The 15,279-nt window shown below is 49.7% G+C and overlaps 1 protein-coding gene across 2 annotated transcripts; it reads right to left on the minus strand.

Moving 5' to 3' along the window:
- Positions 1-129: 129 nt before the first annotated feature.
- MFSD13A (major facilitator superfamily domain containing 13A) lies at positions 130-13,781 on the minus strand. Of its 2 annotated transcripts, none has more exons than XM_066191022.1 (9): positions 13,695-13,781; positions 7,864-7,933; positions 7,135-7,214; positions 5,870-6,319; positions 4,886-5,003; positions 3,826-3,922; positions 2,904-3,075; positions 2,151-2,344; positions 130-1,933 (listed from the first exon to the last, which is right to left on the minus strand). In XM_066191022.1, the coding sequence occupies exons 2-9, from the start codon at positions 7,867-7,869 to the stop codon at positions 1,680-1,682; spliced, it is 1,371 nt and encodes a 456-aa protein (XP_066047119.1). In that variant the 5' UTR covers positions 7,870-7,933; positions 13,695-13,781; the 3' UTR covers positions 130-1,679. The 2 variants fall into 2 exon arrangements, with proteins under 2 accessions (XP_066047119.1, XP_066047118.1); XM_066191021.1 differs by having other exon boundaries at positions 7,665-7,933.
- Positions 13,782-15,279: the final 1,498 nt, after the last annotated feature.

The following is a 15,279-nucleotide window of genomic DNA, read 5'->3' on the forward strand; positions in this document are numbered from 1 at the left end:
GCCTCAGTGCAGGTTTGTGGAGAAGCAGCTGTTGTCCCCTTGTCTCCACCCAGCCACAGCTGTGTCCCCACAGCACAACATCTATCTGGCCAGGTTGGAGCTACTGGCTAGAAGAAAATCATCAAGCAATTCAGAAAAAGATCATCTTTAATTTATGAAATGGCAAATCATTCTCAAACTTTGTTAGAAGTTCCACAAATAACTTATGATCAAACTATTAAGAACTACAGCAGCCTCATGGCAAGGAATGTCTTGGTCCAAGACAGAAGGCAGCCATGTCCTGAGGCAAGATGGCAGGTTGGTGGGCTGAGACCCCAGAGGGAACCTGGCACTAAACAAAGAACATCCCTCAACGTGCAACAGCTTCCAAACACTGCCTGCCAAGCCCCCTCCTGCAGCAGGCAGGCACAGGCTTTGGCACATCCCTTCTGCCTGCCCCCAAACACATCACAGGGATTGAGGAGTCACTCCCTTGCCTCAGGGACCCCTTTGGTGACTACCTGTCCATCTACTCCCAGCCAAAAACAGGGAGACCAAAGCACCTGCTCTCCTTGGATCCCTGGCTCAGCAGCCAAGTGAAATGATCTAACTCGGGCACTGTTTCAAATGCAGAGGAGCTGAGGTGTCTGCTCCTCCCCACAGGGGTAAAATCCCAACCCTGCGACTCCCAGTCCTGTGTCAGACTCCAAAGAGAAAATGAAGGCACAAAAGCAAGACCTGGTGTCTCCTCCAGGCTGTGCTCTCCTGCAAGAAGGGAGGGTGCCAGGCTGCCTCACTGGGTCACCTGGGATTGCCATGGGCAGGGAGGCACTTCCAGTGTCTGGATTAGGGGTTGGTTCCCTGGCCTTGCCCAGAATGGGAGGGGGCTCATGGTACAGCTGTGTGACAGAACTGAGTAGAAGGGGCTGTGGAGAGGAGGGATAAACACATGCAATGAAATGCCCAGTGAAATGATACAGCTCAAGGCTCTGAACTCAAGTCAAGCCCAACACCCTTCCCAGGCCAACAACAACTCCCTCTACAAGGCCACAGAGGAGGGAACCCCAGCATAAAACAGCACACCCAGCAGATCCTGGCTGTGCAGGATATTGTCCTGGGAACAACAAATGCTTAAGAGTGGATTTGGTCCAAGAACCACAGCAGTGCAAGTGGGAGAGTTGTACCAGTTACTGGGAAAGGCCTTCAAGGTCCTCTCATCCCTGCTCCTGTTTGGCAATCATTCCCTTGGTCATTTGGTCCCTCAGGAGCTTCCCACTCCACTCTCCTAGACTGCAAGGCTCTAGTGAGGAAGGATTCCCTGTGCAGTCTCCTCCTGCACAGCTGGATAGGCTGTGGCTCCCCAGAGCCATGCCCAGCACAGACAAGCACACTGGGGATGTGTTTGTTTCAAATACCTGCAACCCAGCATCTCTGTTGGAATGAGCAGCTCTCTGCTCCCTGGGACAGGCTGGGGTAAAATGTTCTTGCTCCTGAGATGAAGCGATCTCAGGCCCCTCACATGCTGAACCTCTCTGCCTTCCCCAGTGACCACCACCTGGAATGAGTAATCATTGGCATTGCAGCGTTTCACAGCTGAACCGTGAGCATCAGGCTCTCTCAGCCCACCATCCCTGCCCTTTGCTTTGCCTGCCCTCCAGCACCAGCTTGGAACCAGCAGCATCCTGGAGACTCAGGGACCCTTAGATTGTTTTGACCTCTGCTGCTTGGCCTTGTGTCAGGCTCTGCCGCTGAGCCTTCACCATCTGCAGCCGCTTCCCATGCAGGCTGAACTGTGACCAGCTGAAGAGCTGCAGCAGGGCGCATGTGATGGGCACAAAGACGAGGAGGTAAAAGCAGCCCTGGCGAAGAGTTGGCTCCAAGGCCACAGCAGACTCCAGCTTCGGCTGGGCACTCACCACATTGTTCAGGGGATTGCGCTGGAAGATGTCATAGCCTGGTGTCAGAGAAGAGCTTGTGAGAATGGGGCAGTGGGGATGGGCCTTTGTCCATTCTCTTTGAGTGACCAGCCATGGAGATGCAGAGACCAGGCACAGGTTAGCAACTGAAGAGCCCTCTGCACCCACCCAGGGCACAGCACAAGGTGCCAGATACTGAACTCACAGGTCTGCCGCCCTGTCCTGCTCCAGTGCTTTCCCCAGGAGCATCCTTACCTGTGTACGCACACAGCAGCCAGGTGCCGATCAGAGGGGCGAAGGTCTGGCCCGGCTTGGTGACCAGAGCCACCATCCCGAAGAGCAGGGCTGAGGCTGCCTGCTTCCTACGGTTCAGGACTAGGTCCTCATCCACCAAGTCAGTGACCACCAGGTTGAGTAACTTACAGGTCCCTTCTGTGAACACACGGTTGCTGCAGAACAACAGGCAAAGCACTGAATAGGGCTATCAAGAAATGACAGGAAAATGTGACAAATCAGAAAAAATGGCAAGGGTGAAAAAGGTTTCCCCACACTTGAAGTAAGAATTTCAGAAGCCCTGGTTACAGGAGAGGAACACAACTATCAATAAGACTTTGTACCACGCAGTGACACCTCAGATCAGTCCTGACCTGCCACACAGACAGGCCTAGGGACAGGACACACCAGGCCTGCAGCTCACAGGCACCTGCAGCACACACCGAGGGCTGTGGAGGAGGAGAGAAGCTCACAGCAGCTGGCAAAGGCAGGTGCAGGGTGCCGCCAGTCCTGCTGGTCTGTGACTTGAACATCGCTGCCTCCCTCACTCCGCAGCAAGACAGTCTGTGGATTCTGCAGTGACCTGTCCCATGTGCTGTCAGAGCTGGAAACCACATGGCTTATGTATGATCCTGCCCCCTGTTCCCTGCCTTCCACTCCTCTTCTTAAAACAGGGACAATTCATTTTGTTTGCCAGGAGGCAGAGGGCAGGGGAAATGACTGCTGCTTACCTACCTGGCAATGAAGATGCAGAGCAGATACACCTGATCAGGTCCTGCCAGGAGCATGACAACACTCAGAGCCAGCTTCAGGAAGAAGAGTCCTCGCACCACAGCGTAAACCCCACAGCGACGGCAGAGTGACAGGAAGTAGAGGTTGTTGAGATGGGGGGCAATGTAGGAAACACCTGAGCAGAGACAGAGGCACAGAGAGCTTGATGGAGTTTCACTTTCCACCATTTCCTGGTGATAGATCAGACATGATACTGAGAGAGACAGCAAGGTTGGCTATTGCCAGCAGGACAATACAGAGTAGCCCCCCTGCATATACAGAAGGCTGCAGCAGATTTATTCCACGGCTTTGTGGCACAGCGCACACTTTCCTGCAGAGGGAGACCTTCTTCCATCAACCTCATGGACACGAAGGAAGAAAAGACTTGCCCAGCGTCATGCAGAGGCTGCAACTCAGCCCTGGAGCAGAAATGAGAGACAGGACTGCCTGACCAGACCCGGCCTGCACAGAACCCTCCCAGGGTAACTCTAGGACCAATGCCCACATATCTGTGGTAGCATGGAAATAGTCCATATGCTGCAGAAGGAAAGGAACAAAATTCATGGCTGTGTTCTCTGCTGCATCCTAGTGCTCAGAGCATCCTAGCACAGCCTCTAGTGCTCAGAGCAATACCTCTTTGGAGTCTGGTGTCCAACACACCAGGCTTGTCCTTACTAGAAAAGGCTCCAAGTTACTTCTGTGCCCAGGAAGGTCAACTCAGAGGTCCCTGGGAAACATGTGGGGTGCATGCATGTGTGAATCTTACAGCCCAGAGTCCTGCATGTGAGCATACCTCTCCCCAGATGGAGTTTGGGAAGAGCAAACCCAGACTTGGACCAGGTCCTATGCAACTTGGCTGCTCCCTCCAGTCCCACCTGAAACTCACCAAGCAGGAAGGATCCAGTAGAGACAGAGATCTGGTCTGACAGCAGGTGCTCCAGGAACAGAGGGAAGAAGTTGCTGTTAAAATGGCAGTGAAAAACCTGTGAAGGCAGCATGCAGACAAGCTGGTCAGCAGGAACAGCAGTGAGAAAGAACAGAAAAAGCTAACAGCTCTCTGAGGTCTGTTGTCCTAGGAGCCCCATGCCAAAGGAACATGCAAGATAGGCCTGGAGTACTTCAGCAGAGCAAGACCTTGGCTGTGGCATTTCCAACACTGCTGGCTGAGATTGCAGAGCTGCAATGCCATCAGCCATGCCCACTGTGTGCCCAAAGTCAGCCCCACTGCCTGGCTGTACAACACAGTGCTGCTAGGGAAGACAGGGCCAGCAGGTGACAGCAGTAACCAAGAGGCTTTGGGGGAGACAGTGGCATGGCAGGAGGGAGGAGGCAGCGGGCAGGAGGACATTGGTAAGGCAGTGAGGCTTGAACACAAAGATGCAGACCAGAATCAAGAGCCTGCCTGAGGGGAACCGAGGAATCCCCAGGGAGCCATGACTGCAGCACACAAAGCTGGGCAGGCTGCCGGCATTTGGTAGTCATCACTGAAGAGGATGAAGAACAGAAGTGGTAAAAGCCAGCTGGGAGATGGATCCAGCTGGACTGCGAGAACAGTGATGTGAGCCTCAGGAAAATGGAAAGGGAAAGGAGACTGTGCTGACAGCCATGCCAGCAAACAGCACTCGTGAACTCATCCCCTCTGTGGGCCAGGCCCTATGCTTCTGCACCCCATATGGGCTGCACAGATCTCAGTCAGTCCCCATAACCCAGCATATGCTGCAAAGAGAGGAAGGAGCACCCCACAGCTTGCTCAGGAAGTATCCTTAGTCGCAAGCAGGGAGAGTGGCTACCAGCTGCTGAATCAGCCAGCATGTGCAGGAGGCTCCAAGAGCACGTGGGTGCTGGAAACATCTCTACCCTTCCTGGGGAACTCACATACTGCTGAATCACCCATCTCAAACAGCCAGAGCCAGCTCCAAATCGCAGCATGTCACTTCTGTGCCTACCTGGATGAGATTCATGCAGACAAACCAGAGGAAGTTGCGATGCCGGGAGAGCTGCTGGAGATACTCTGCCAGGGTGATCCTCTTCTCCTGGGGGACGGAGAGTTTCTCAATGTACAGCCTGTAGGAAAAGGAGGGATAAAAAGCAACCATAAATCCCTCACACCAAGACAGAGTCCCCAGCTCTCCCCGTGTACGCGCAGAGCTGTCTCTCAGCTCCCATTCCAACCTTTTGTCCTCCTGGACCAATTAGAACAGTGGCGTCTACAACAATGATTGCCTATTGCTAGTAAGAAGCACAGGCAACAGGTCTCCCAAAGAATATGTATTGTCTTACGGCAAAATTCACATTTCTGTCCAGAAATGCAATCTCCTCTTATCAGCCATTCCACTATACATACGTTTGTCTTCCAGGTCCCTGCAGTTAGCTCACCTGGCAGATCTCATCGGGATCTGCTGCTACTACAGCATAATGCTGGCAGCTTGTAACATGGGATGACAAGTGAGGCAGCCTGAGGAAGGAGCTGAACAGGGAAAATCAGCTTGGTGTGCCCTACCAACAGCCCAGCCACTGTCAGGCAGCTGAAGTGAGTAACAGGGAGAGACATTCACTTGTGCAACTCTGTAGGGCATGGGCAGCAATGTGGTCTCACGCTCAAGCAGGAATGCTTTCGTAAGCTGCTTCTGACATTTTACCATTCACAGGCCTCACTGGGTGCTCTAGACTGAACTCATTTCATGTTCCAAACACTGGATGGCCATATAGCAGGTTAGGCCTCTGCCTCCAGTTTGGACTAGGGCTGACATAAGACAATTTTGATCTATTTTCAGTGGAGCCACAGTGCTAGCTGATCCTGAAAACTGTATCAACAGACAAGAACCAGAGATAATTAACAAATTTTGCCTCATCTGGGATCTTTTCACACATTTAGTTTGCTGCACATCTATGCCAGGCCTTTGTCCCTGCTGAGAATTCATGACCCTTACTCTTTCAGGGTTGATTCCTGGTCCCATTTCGCTTTCCCATCAGCCTGAAACCGCTGGCGGAGCAGCTGTGTGGACAGGGTGAAACCAACAACGGAGCAAAGGGCCAGCAGGACGCAAAATATGCGAAAGGAAAAAAAGTCCTCCTTGTTCCACACTGCATAGGACATGAAGACAGACAGGGAGCCTATGGCACTGAAGAGGGAGCAGTAGAAGTTGAGGCTAGTTCTGTCTTTTGCTGAAACAGCCAGGTCTGCAAGCAAGGCATTGTGATGGAGGTCAACCATGGTGAGAAAGCTGTCGTACATGCAAAGGCAAAGGAGGAACTGCAAACCAGGATGAGCCCAAGAAACCCAGAAAGCCAGGAAGGAAATGGCAAAGAGGGGGCCATTGTGGCTTAGCGCTCTGAGCCTCTTCAGAACTACTTCAGGGGAGGAAATCTCTGCTCCTGCTCTGCAACAGAAGAAAAAAAAAAAAAATTAGGTACCTGGACAAAACCCTGTGTGATCACATATACTTCCTCTGTAAGGAAGTCATGTAAGTGGCATAGACACAAATACAGCTTTTGCTGAAGTAACAATGACCCATATCAGATACTGTCTCAGCTAATAGTAAATACATTGACAATATGGGTTTAAAGAAGGCCAAAAAGAAAAGGGATGTTTTTTTCTCTAGAGCATTTCCCTCCCTGACAGTGCTGTACTATCTGCACTTTGCACAATGTAAATGATTTTCATGAGTTTTTACTAGTTGCAGGAAGCCAAACAATGATTTCCATTAAAATGCTGACGTAAATACACGAGAAATGCTAATGGTGAACAATACAGAGCTGTCTTGCCTCAGCTCCCATCCTATAGAGTTTGGGAACAACTGGTCTAAGGCATTCCATGTGGAAATAACTGTACTTTTCCCCCTTGTGCCTCCCAAACCATGTACAGACACTCTCTAACACCCCATTAAGAGGCTTGCTCGTAGAGCAGGGGCTTGAGATTTTAGATGCCCATATTTTAGGTCCTGCATCACTCACGACTGTTAGGGTTAGGGTCACATCCACCCAATAGGTGTGTGTGACTTTCTCTATACAGTCAAGTACTCAAACAAGATTTATGAGCACTGAACTTCAAAGATGCCATGAAAAGGACGTATTTAAGAGTTCCATGCCCAATCAGCCATTCCCATGCCATCATTTTAAAACTGCCAATTCAGCATCATCTTCCCCAGAGACTAAACAACTTGCCAGACTCTTCTGGAATCAGAACTTCACTTACTGCTGTGTGCTAAGGAACACTCGGTCACTCAGCCAGCCAAACAGAGGGTCATTGAGGCTGTTCCAGATCAGAAACACTGTCTAGGAAAGAAAACAGGACAGTGAAACAAACCACACGTCAGCTCCGTTCTGTCATCAAAGCAAGCAGCGGTGAGCTGGCATGATGAGCCACCAGCAGGAGCTGTCCCAGCACACCTCCCCTGCCCCATCACTGCTGCATGATGCCCCTATTTGGGGCAACTGGCAGTAAGGCCAGTGGTTTTCACTGCCTGTGAAACACCCCAATGTCCCCAGAGGAAAGGAAGTCGTAAGAACTAAGTCTCTGCATTTTCTGTCCCAGCTTGTTCTATTTTTATGTAAGTGGGAAAAGCTGAAAAGCCTAAGTTAGCACTTGGAAGGCTCCCTTGCTCCCTCTCCTAAAGGGAACACTGCTGTTATAATTAACAGTTTTCACATGTATAGCAAGGAGCAGTCTCGGTTTCAGAGTTTCCTACTTAAAGAGCACAGCAGCTGATGGAAAAAAAAACTAACCTCTCCTATCCAAAAGGACAGTTTATCAATCTTGTAAACAGAGACGAAGGTGTCCACATAGTACAGGAGGAACACGTTGTGCAAAATGGAAACAAAGAGTGACAGAGACCCGTAGATCACTGCAGTGGGCAAATGGAAAAGACAAGCCAGCAGTCGCAGCCCCATGTTGGTGCAGTCAGTGTTCAGCTCCTTTGATCACCTCCATTTCAGGTGAGAGGTCTCCTCCCAACACCTACTACATCTTTGTTGGGGCCAATCCATTATTGCTCCTGCAGGAGAGAAAAAAAAATAGAATGAAAACAGATTCATTTTCCTAAATGAAGTAAAAGGTGAGTCAAGTTAATTGGTAAATCTTTGTCTGCAGAGATCAGAATTCATATTGTTTCGAAGAGCTGCTACAAAGTGGATTGGAGGGGATTTAAGAGACTAGAAGCTGTCTGCTGCACTAAAGCTGTTTCATTAAGCTGAAGCCAGGCTGTGGGCTCCTGGGGTACAACTGTCTCATCCTGATCAGCCTGCCCTGTCCTTTACCCTGTAATGTTCTCTGTTATCCAGCAAGTAGACAATTAATCCAGCTCTTTAAAGGCAAGGTCACAGAAGGAATCAAGCTAGATAACTGCAGACAACAAAGCATCCTTCAGAAAACACACCTAGTCACTGGTATGTTTAGGTACTAATGTAAATTTTTACCCAAATAAAAATGACAACAGCTGTGATGTAATCTCACATGTGCACAATGCTTTCCCCAGGCAGACACAGCTGACAGCACCTGGGCTGGCTCAGACAGGAGTTATTTACGGCGAGCAGTGCTGCTGCTTTGTGGCATGAAGAGACACGACCAGAACAAGACTGCAGCAGGAATGCTGCCATCATGCAAAGAAGTGACCAGAAGTCCCTTAGCAGTTGTCCAACTTTTCTTGGAATGGCCTAAATCTTAGGATCATAGTCTGAAATAAAGATGCTTTGGCTGGACAGCAATATACACAGAAATAAAACATGTGGACACAGCAACCTTAGACCAGAACAAGCCACTGTATGTTCACAAGGGGCTGAGTGTGAGAGGAGGACTCCTCACACCTGCACTGAGGGAGCTCATGGCCAGGAGGTGGGGCCAGAAATGTTCTCTTGTGCTTTTCAGGCTGAGCTCTCTCTCACACTAATGTTGCTACAGATCCAAGGCAAAACACAAGACATAAAGGTTTCTTAAATCAGTAAGTCAGCTCCTCCAGCCCATGCCACCATGAGAAGCCCTGTTCACAGCACACACACAAGAAGGGTGACCACAAGGTTGTTATCATGGGACTGTCAAAAGTAAGATAAAGGGCTGTGTGTCACTCCTGTTTCAGCCCTCCAGGGTCTGCACTCACCAAACTCAGACATATCATGGAGGCTTTGCAACATGGGATAAGATTGAACACATAGGAAATAGGAATCTGTGCACCACACCAGCCTCTTGGGCTTGCAACAGCAGCTGCAGCAAGGCCAAGCAGGAAATCAAGAAGAAGAATAAATGTCTGGGTATGAAACCTGATGAAATGCCGGTCCCATTCAGCATTTCCCTGAAGCCATGAGTCTGACCACTTCTAGGCAAGATTAGAAAAGCAAAAAGCAAAAATAACCATCTGCTCTGCCTAGGCCAAGGAATTCCTCATAACTAGTTCAGAAGAAGCAGGAACAGCATTTGTTCCAATCAATTACATCACTAGATTGAAACTGCATCTCGGTTCCACTCCCAGCCAAAGCACTAAACTTCAACTGGATCCAACTGCAGAGCCCTTGTGGAGCTCAGACACCATTCTGCATCCCTGCCAGGCCAGAATCCATGGCCAGAAAAAAAGAAGACACTGCTTGGAAGGGAATTCAGCCAGACAATGAACCTTTATAGACATAATTAAAGACAGACAAGCTTCATGGGGAAATTTCATTTTGTATGGTCAAGAATTGGAAAGGAATCACAATGCACAAAGACAAAGGTTAAGAAGAAGGGAGAGTTAAGACAATTGTCACAGAGGTAAGTCCTCTGTGTCTCACCAAAAGCCTTTGTGGAAGGCTTATTGAAGAGCAGATGAAGACACCAGAGTGCTGGGCCCCCTCATGGAACTGTCAGGACACAAGAACTGGGAACACTCACTGTAACAAGGAGGAAGTCAGCTTAAAGCACACAAAAATATTTCTTTACTTGGCAGGTAGTAAACACCTGATATTCACTACCAAAGGATATTGGAGAGCTGGGCAGCAGGTTCAAAGGATTAGATAAATTCATAGAAAACGGCTGTACACAAACAACTACTAAAGGGAACAAGGCAGGAAAATCCCCTCTAGCTGCCCCAAGCCAGCTGTGCAGGCTGGAGGTGGACAAGTGGAAAGGCCACAAATGGTGCCCAGACTCATGTACTCTCCCCCTAAACAGCATCTCCTGCTGCCACTGTGGGGCAGGACATGGGGAGAGACAGACCAACAGTGTGACTCACTAGGGTGATTCTTACCCTGGGCTTGCCCTTGCTATCCAAAACCTGTGTGAAAGCAGAGTCCACTCAAGCCTTGGTCTTAGTGCTGCACTTCATGCTGTCCCCATCCAAAAAGTGCTTCACTGAGCACGTTGCACAAACCACAGCTGTTGAAGTTTCCAGAGACACCTCATTTTGTCACATAAATGCTACAGCTCTGTTCAAAGAGGGTAAAGTTCCACTTCCTTTCTTTTTGCTCCCTCATCACTCCCTCACAGATGTGCAACCTCTCCAGCCAGCTGATATTTGCAAGTGATGTCACTTTTGCTAGGATAGCCATGAGGTCATTTGATAGATATTTTTTCCCTCCCCATCTGCAAATGTGCAGTTAAAAAGAAACAAATCACAGTTGTCTGTAAAAAGCAGATTTTACTTCTACACCCAAATCACTGTGTTATTGCCACAGTGGTATTTTCATAACCTTTTCCTTGGGATGGAGAATTACTCATGGAGTATGTCAGAACTTTTCAACATGAGGCTGTAAGAAGTGATGGGAAAAGGAGCTGCAGGAGGGAATAGCTATCATTCATCCACGCTGAACCTTTAACACAATCATAAAGCAACAAGCTCATAAATTAAAAAGCAATGAGTCTTTATTTGAGGAACTTCCTCCTTCGCATTTGACATCTGGCTCCTGCCAGTGACGTCCACAGATCTTATCTTCCTGAGGAGGATGTTGGAATACCGGCTACCCGGAAAGCACTGCTTTTGTTTGAGAGTGCTGGCATGCAGCTGTGTCTGGAACACACCACAGCTTGGGGCTCACACATGTGCTCTCATTCCTAGCCAGCTCACAGCTGGATTCATGAGTCCTCGTGTCCCATGGTGATTCGGCAATGCTCTGGCCTTCCAACAAGGCTGAGCTCCAGCCTTCCACAGCTGAAGCCACTTGTACTGAGCCAGCAGCAGAGCCATACATGTGAATCTTGGCTCAAGCCAGCCTTTTAAGCAGGGCCAGATGATTTTTATGTGCTGAAGTTGCCACTCAGCAACTGAAACAGCCATCTGCAGACCTGAGTGCAGTATCAGAATAACCCTTGTATTCATTCTCCCCTGTGTGGGTAATGCGGGCTGCAATATCCCAAATAATATTTCAGGATATGACTGTGCTTGCTTGAGCTCCCACTACACTGCCTCTGCTGTGTATTCTAGATTTTGAGGGGCTTACTAACAGAAGGTCAAATACACCAGCTCTGTATCTCTACAACGGCTACACAATAAATCCACCCAGCAGCTGGAAAAATCACTTGAGAAGAAACCCTATTTATAGACATTTGTCACAGCCAGACAAGACTGGGCTGCTGGCGGTCCAGCCCCATTCACAGGGAAGCTGAGCTGGAGCTGCACCTGTGAAAGAGCTGATGCCCTGTGACCTGTCCCAGCAAAATGCCTCGTGCTGGACACATCAATTCCTCCCAGAGCCTGCAAGTGACAGTCATGGACATCTTTGTCTGGTCAGAGTTATGTGTCAGTGATGAGCCCATTCTGGGAGCACAGACCAGGTTCTGCACACACCTTCCTTCCCACACATGGTACCCCAGGACACCTCCACAACACATCTCAGAGGGTCCTCACCCCGCAATGCTACCTGGATTCTGGCAGAACTGTGTCAGTAAAATGAGAAATCCTTCCACAGAGCTATCTGAATGAATGAAACCAAAAGAGCCCCCATTTAAACAAACAAAAAAACCCCTCTCAAAATCCTATTTCTATCCCAGGAAAGCTCCTTCCTAGATATACACTTCACAAAATTTAGGCTCCTCTGACTAAACTTTGATCTTGTGTACCCTTTTAGTGATGAATATAGCTCCAAGGCTCCCAGTTTCTCCACTCCATACTTCTCCTGAAACCCTCCTAACACCCTTGGATAATCCCTTAGTACCAAGGACTTTTGAGGGAAGGCTAAACATAGTCCTGTGTGAAACAGGAGAGAACACCCCAACAACAGGCTCCCAGAAGCCTGGTATCTGATGGGTGAAGCCATTAAACCACCCGGATCAGGTATGGAAACATGGCTGGAAGAAGTTATAAGGGCGTTTCTCAGAACTATTTACCAATTCAACAATCACTGACGGCTGTGCATCATGAGGTTAAGTAATACCCTTCTTATTACAAGCAATCAATCATGTGCTTCCATCACTCCTGCTGAGTTCATACAGGCAAACGCAACTGCCACACAGACAATTAACACCTTGAACCAGCTGGTAGCTTCCATGGAGCTGTGCTCCAGCTGAGCAATCTTGTTCAATCAGATCTCATTCCCTAACAAGCACACAAGGTTTGTCAATACAGAGATAACTATCTCTCGATCTCATAGCCTTAGAGCGTGGCATGGCTTTTACCTTAACAAAACACAACGTCCCGTGTCTAAAGAACTCATTGTTTTACAGTGTAAAGAAAGTGTGTTAGATGTACTAAAAAACTTGCTCCTGATCATTTGCTGACAATATAAGCGCTAATCCTGTAGTGGACCTCACAGCACTAGGACGGGAACCATTGCCAGGTAACTCTGGCCTCAAATTACAAAACTACAAGTAAATTTGAAATCATCACTGGAAACAAGCCCCAAGAGTTGGTTCAAAGGAGCTACAAGAAGGGATTACTGCATGAATCCTGCCTGTTCTTTGTTAAGACTCAACAGGAAGCTCCAGGTGAGAAGCAACTTTTGCCACTCTGCCAAGTGCAGCCACCAGGAGTTTCTGCTACACGTCTTCCCGGGAGCAGGGAGTCTCTTCACCTATGCAAACCTCCCAAAGCCATCGTCCCTCTGGCAGGGCCCCAGCTACAGCCACAAGGCCACACGCCACTGACCGGGTCACCAGCCGCAGCTGCTGACGTCCCACGTGCAGGACAGGAGCACAGGGAGCCGGGCGATGCCCGCGGAGTCAGGCTGGAGATGGGGACATCACCACTTTGGACATGCCCAGGTAGCGCTGCCATCCCCTGTGCCCACCTGCAGGGACCCTCCACGCTGAGGAGAGGCCTGGCAGAGGAAGGGGAGGCCGGAGGCATCGCTATCTTTCCCTAACGGGTTCTCCAGAGGCATTGCCATCCTTCCCTGGTGGGCTCTCCCGCGGGCTCCATGGCAGTGGGTCGAAGCCTGCCAGGTGAGCAGAAGGGGTAACAGGGACACCGGAGACCCGCGGCACGCTCCGAGAGAAGAGGGCAATGCCAGAGCCGCCTCTCCTTGCCGGCAGGCAGATGCCCACCGGCTCCAGGACTGAACCCCCGGCCCACAGGCACAGCGGTGACACCAGGGGGCGACGGCACCCCCCGGCCCAAACTAGGATCATCCACGGTAATAGAGGGAGGGATCTGCCAGGGCTCTACCACTGCAGAGAAGGGGGAACCCCCTACACGCAAAGGCGCCCCCAGTGGGGAGTAGCGTCTCTCCCACCCTACCCGAAGGGCCTTACTGAGAGGACGAGGGGTCCATCACCCTACCACACTACAGGCAGGGAGACAAACCGGGGCCAGCGATAAGACGAGAGAAATGCCCGCCTGCCGCCTCGGCGCCTCCTACCTCCGTCCGGTACCGGCGCTCCCCCGCCGCTCCGCCGTCGCACGGCGCGGCCGCGAATGCGCGCCCCCCTAACCCCGCCCCCACGGCCATTTTGCGTCCTGGCAAGTGAAGCCATCGGCACCTCCCGGCAGCCATCGGGTGTGAGGTCACTCGGCTCCCTTATTTGCATATCCCCGCCCCCAGCCGCACGAGCCTCTCTGGTCCGGCGCCACCTCTATGGTCCGTCCGCCCGTCGCCATGGAAACGCGGCCTGGCCAGGGACGCCGGCGCTTGGAGTCAGGGGATCGTGGAATCATCAAAATCTCACGAGATCTTCAAGTTTATTCAGCCCACCCGCCAGCCCAGCGCCACCACTGTTACCCCTAAGTTACTAAACCATATCACCCAGTGTCAGATCTAGAGGCCACTTGAAAACCTCCAGCGATGGCAACACCACCACCTGGGCAACCGATTCCAATGCCTGATAATTTGAACAGTGAAAAAAAAAAAATCTGATAGTTAATCTAAATGTCCACTGTCCCAGCCTGAGGCCATTTCCTCTGGCCCTCTCACTGTAGGTGCCGTAGAAGAGACCGGCTTCTGTCTCATCACAGTCTCCTGTCAGGGTTTGTAAAGAGCGATGACATCCCCTCTGAGCCTCCTCTTCTCCAAAGAGCGTGTGCCAAGCTGCAGAATGACACAGTGGAAACAAAAATATATATGTGGCTGCTTGGGCAGGTGGGGCAGTAATCCAGCAAATATCCTGTCTCTGGTCTTAGTAATCAGCAACTTACATTTCTCTCCCATGATTAATTTCTATTCATCCTGTGTATTTCAGAAAATAGGGACTATCATTGTCTATTATCATTTAAGATCTCTCTGTGACTCTTTCTCTCAAAGAAACAATTCCTATGTTCGGCATGTGCATCACCTTCTGCCTCTCACTGCAACAGTTGCTTCCATTCAGCTGTTCTCAAATTTCACCAGGGGAAATTTCACCACGAGAAATTGAGGCAAAAGTCAATTGCTATGTACAGAAAGGTATTATTGCACCCTATTACTTTCCAATGTTTTTGCACATTAGACTGACTAGTAGCTTTTAAGCAGGTCATTTTTATAAATTCCTAGAAGCCAGACAACTAACTGTAATAAACATGGTTTGTAATTAAAGAGTGATTTGTAGCTATTTAGCTTCAGCTATTGAGATCACCTGCAGCAGAGCAAGGCATAAGGCACTAATCAAAGAATCATTTAGTTTGGAAAAGACCTCTAAGTTCATGGAATCACAAAGCATCCCAAAGGAGCTGCACTGCTGCTGCTGTTGTGCTCGGTGATGATAAGCTGACCTTGCAGACAGAACCACCCGTTTAAAACTCTTAAAACTCCTGTGGAGATTTCTGTCTGTAAAGGTCCACCACAGTGCAGGTGCTTACAATAAGGTAGTGCTGATGGGAGCCACTGATACGGCTTCTTACTTAATTACAATCTGGATGAGCCTTGAGTACAAATAGAAGCTTAGTTGTAGTTGAGTGTGAGTAAAAAGCTTGGGGGAAGTAAAACTAAGAGAAGACAGCAGGCTTTATTTCTGTGGTATTTGATGGGGGTG

Source organism: Chamaea fasciata, unplaced genomic scaffold (assembly GCF_029207755.1).
Source record: "Chamaea fasciata isolate MVZ Bird 193981 ecotype frontalis unplaced genomic scaffold, bChaFas1.0.hap1 SCAF_9, whole genome shotgun sequence".
NCBI classification, from domain to species: domain Eukaryota; kingdom Metazoa; phylum Chordata; class Aves; order Passeriformes; family Sylviidae; genus Chamaea; species Chamaea fasciata.

Coding starts and splice junctions, on each gene's coding strand:
- MFSD13A (XM_066191021.1), bottom strand. CDS start 7,829: ATGGGGCTGCGACTGCTGGCTTGTCTTTTCCATTTGCCCACTGCAGTG. Junction 3,923..4,885: donor TCTGCATGAATCTCATCCAG/GTAGGCACAGAA, acceptor CTGCCTTCACAG/GTTTTTCACTGCCATTTTAA. Junction 2,345..2,903: donor CTCTGCATCTTCATTGCCAG/GTAGGTAAGCAG, acceptor GTTGTTCTGCAG/CAACCGTGTGTTCACAGAAG.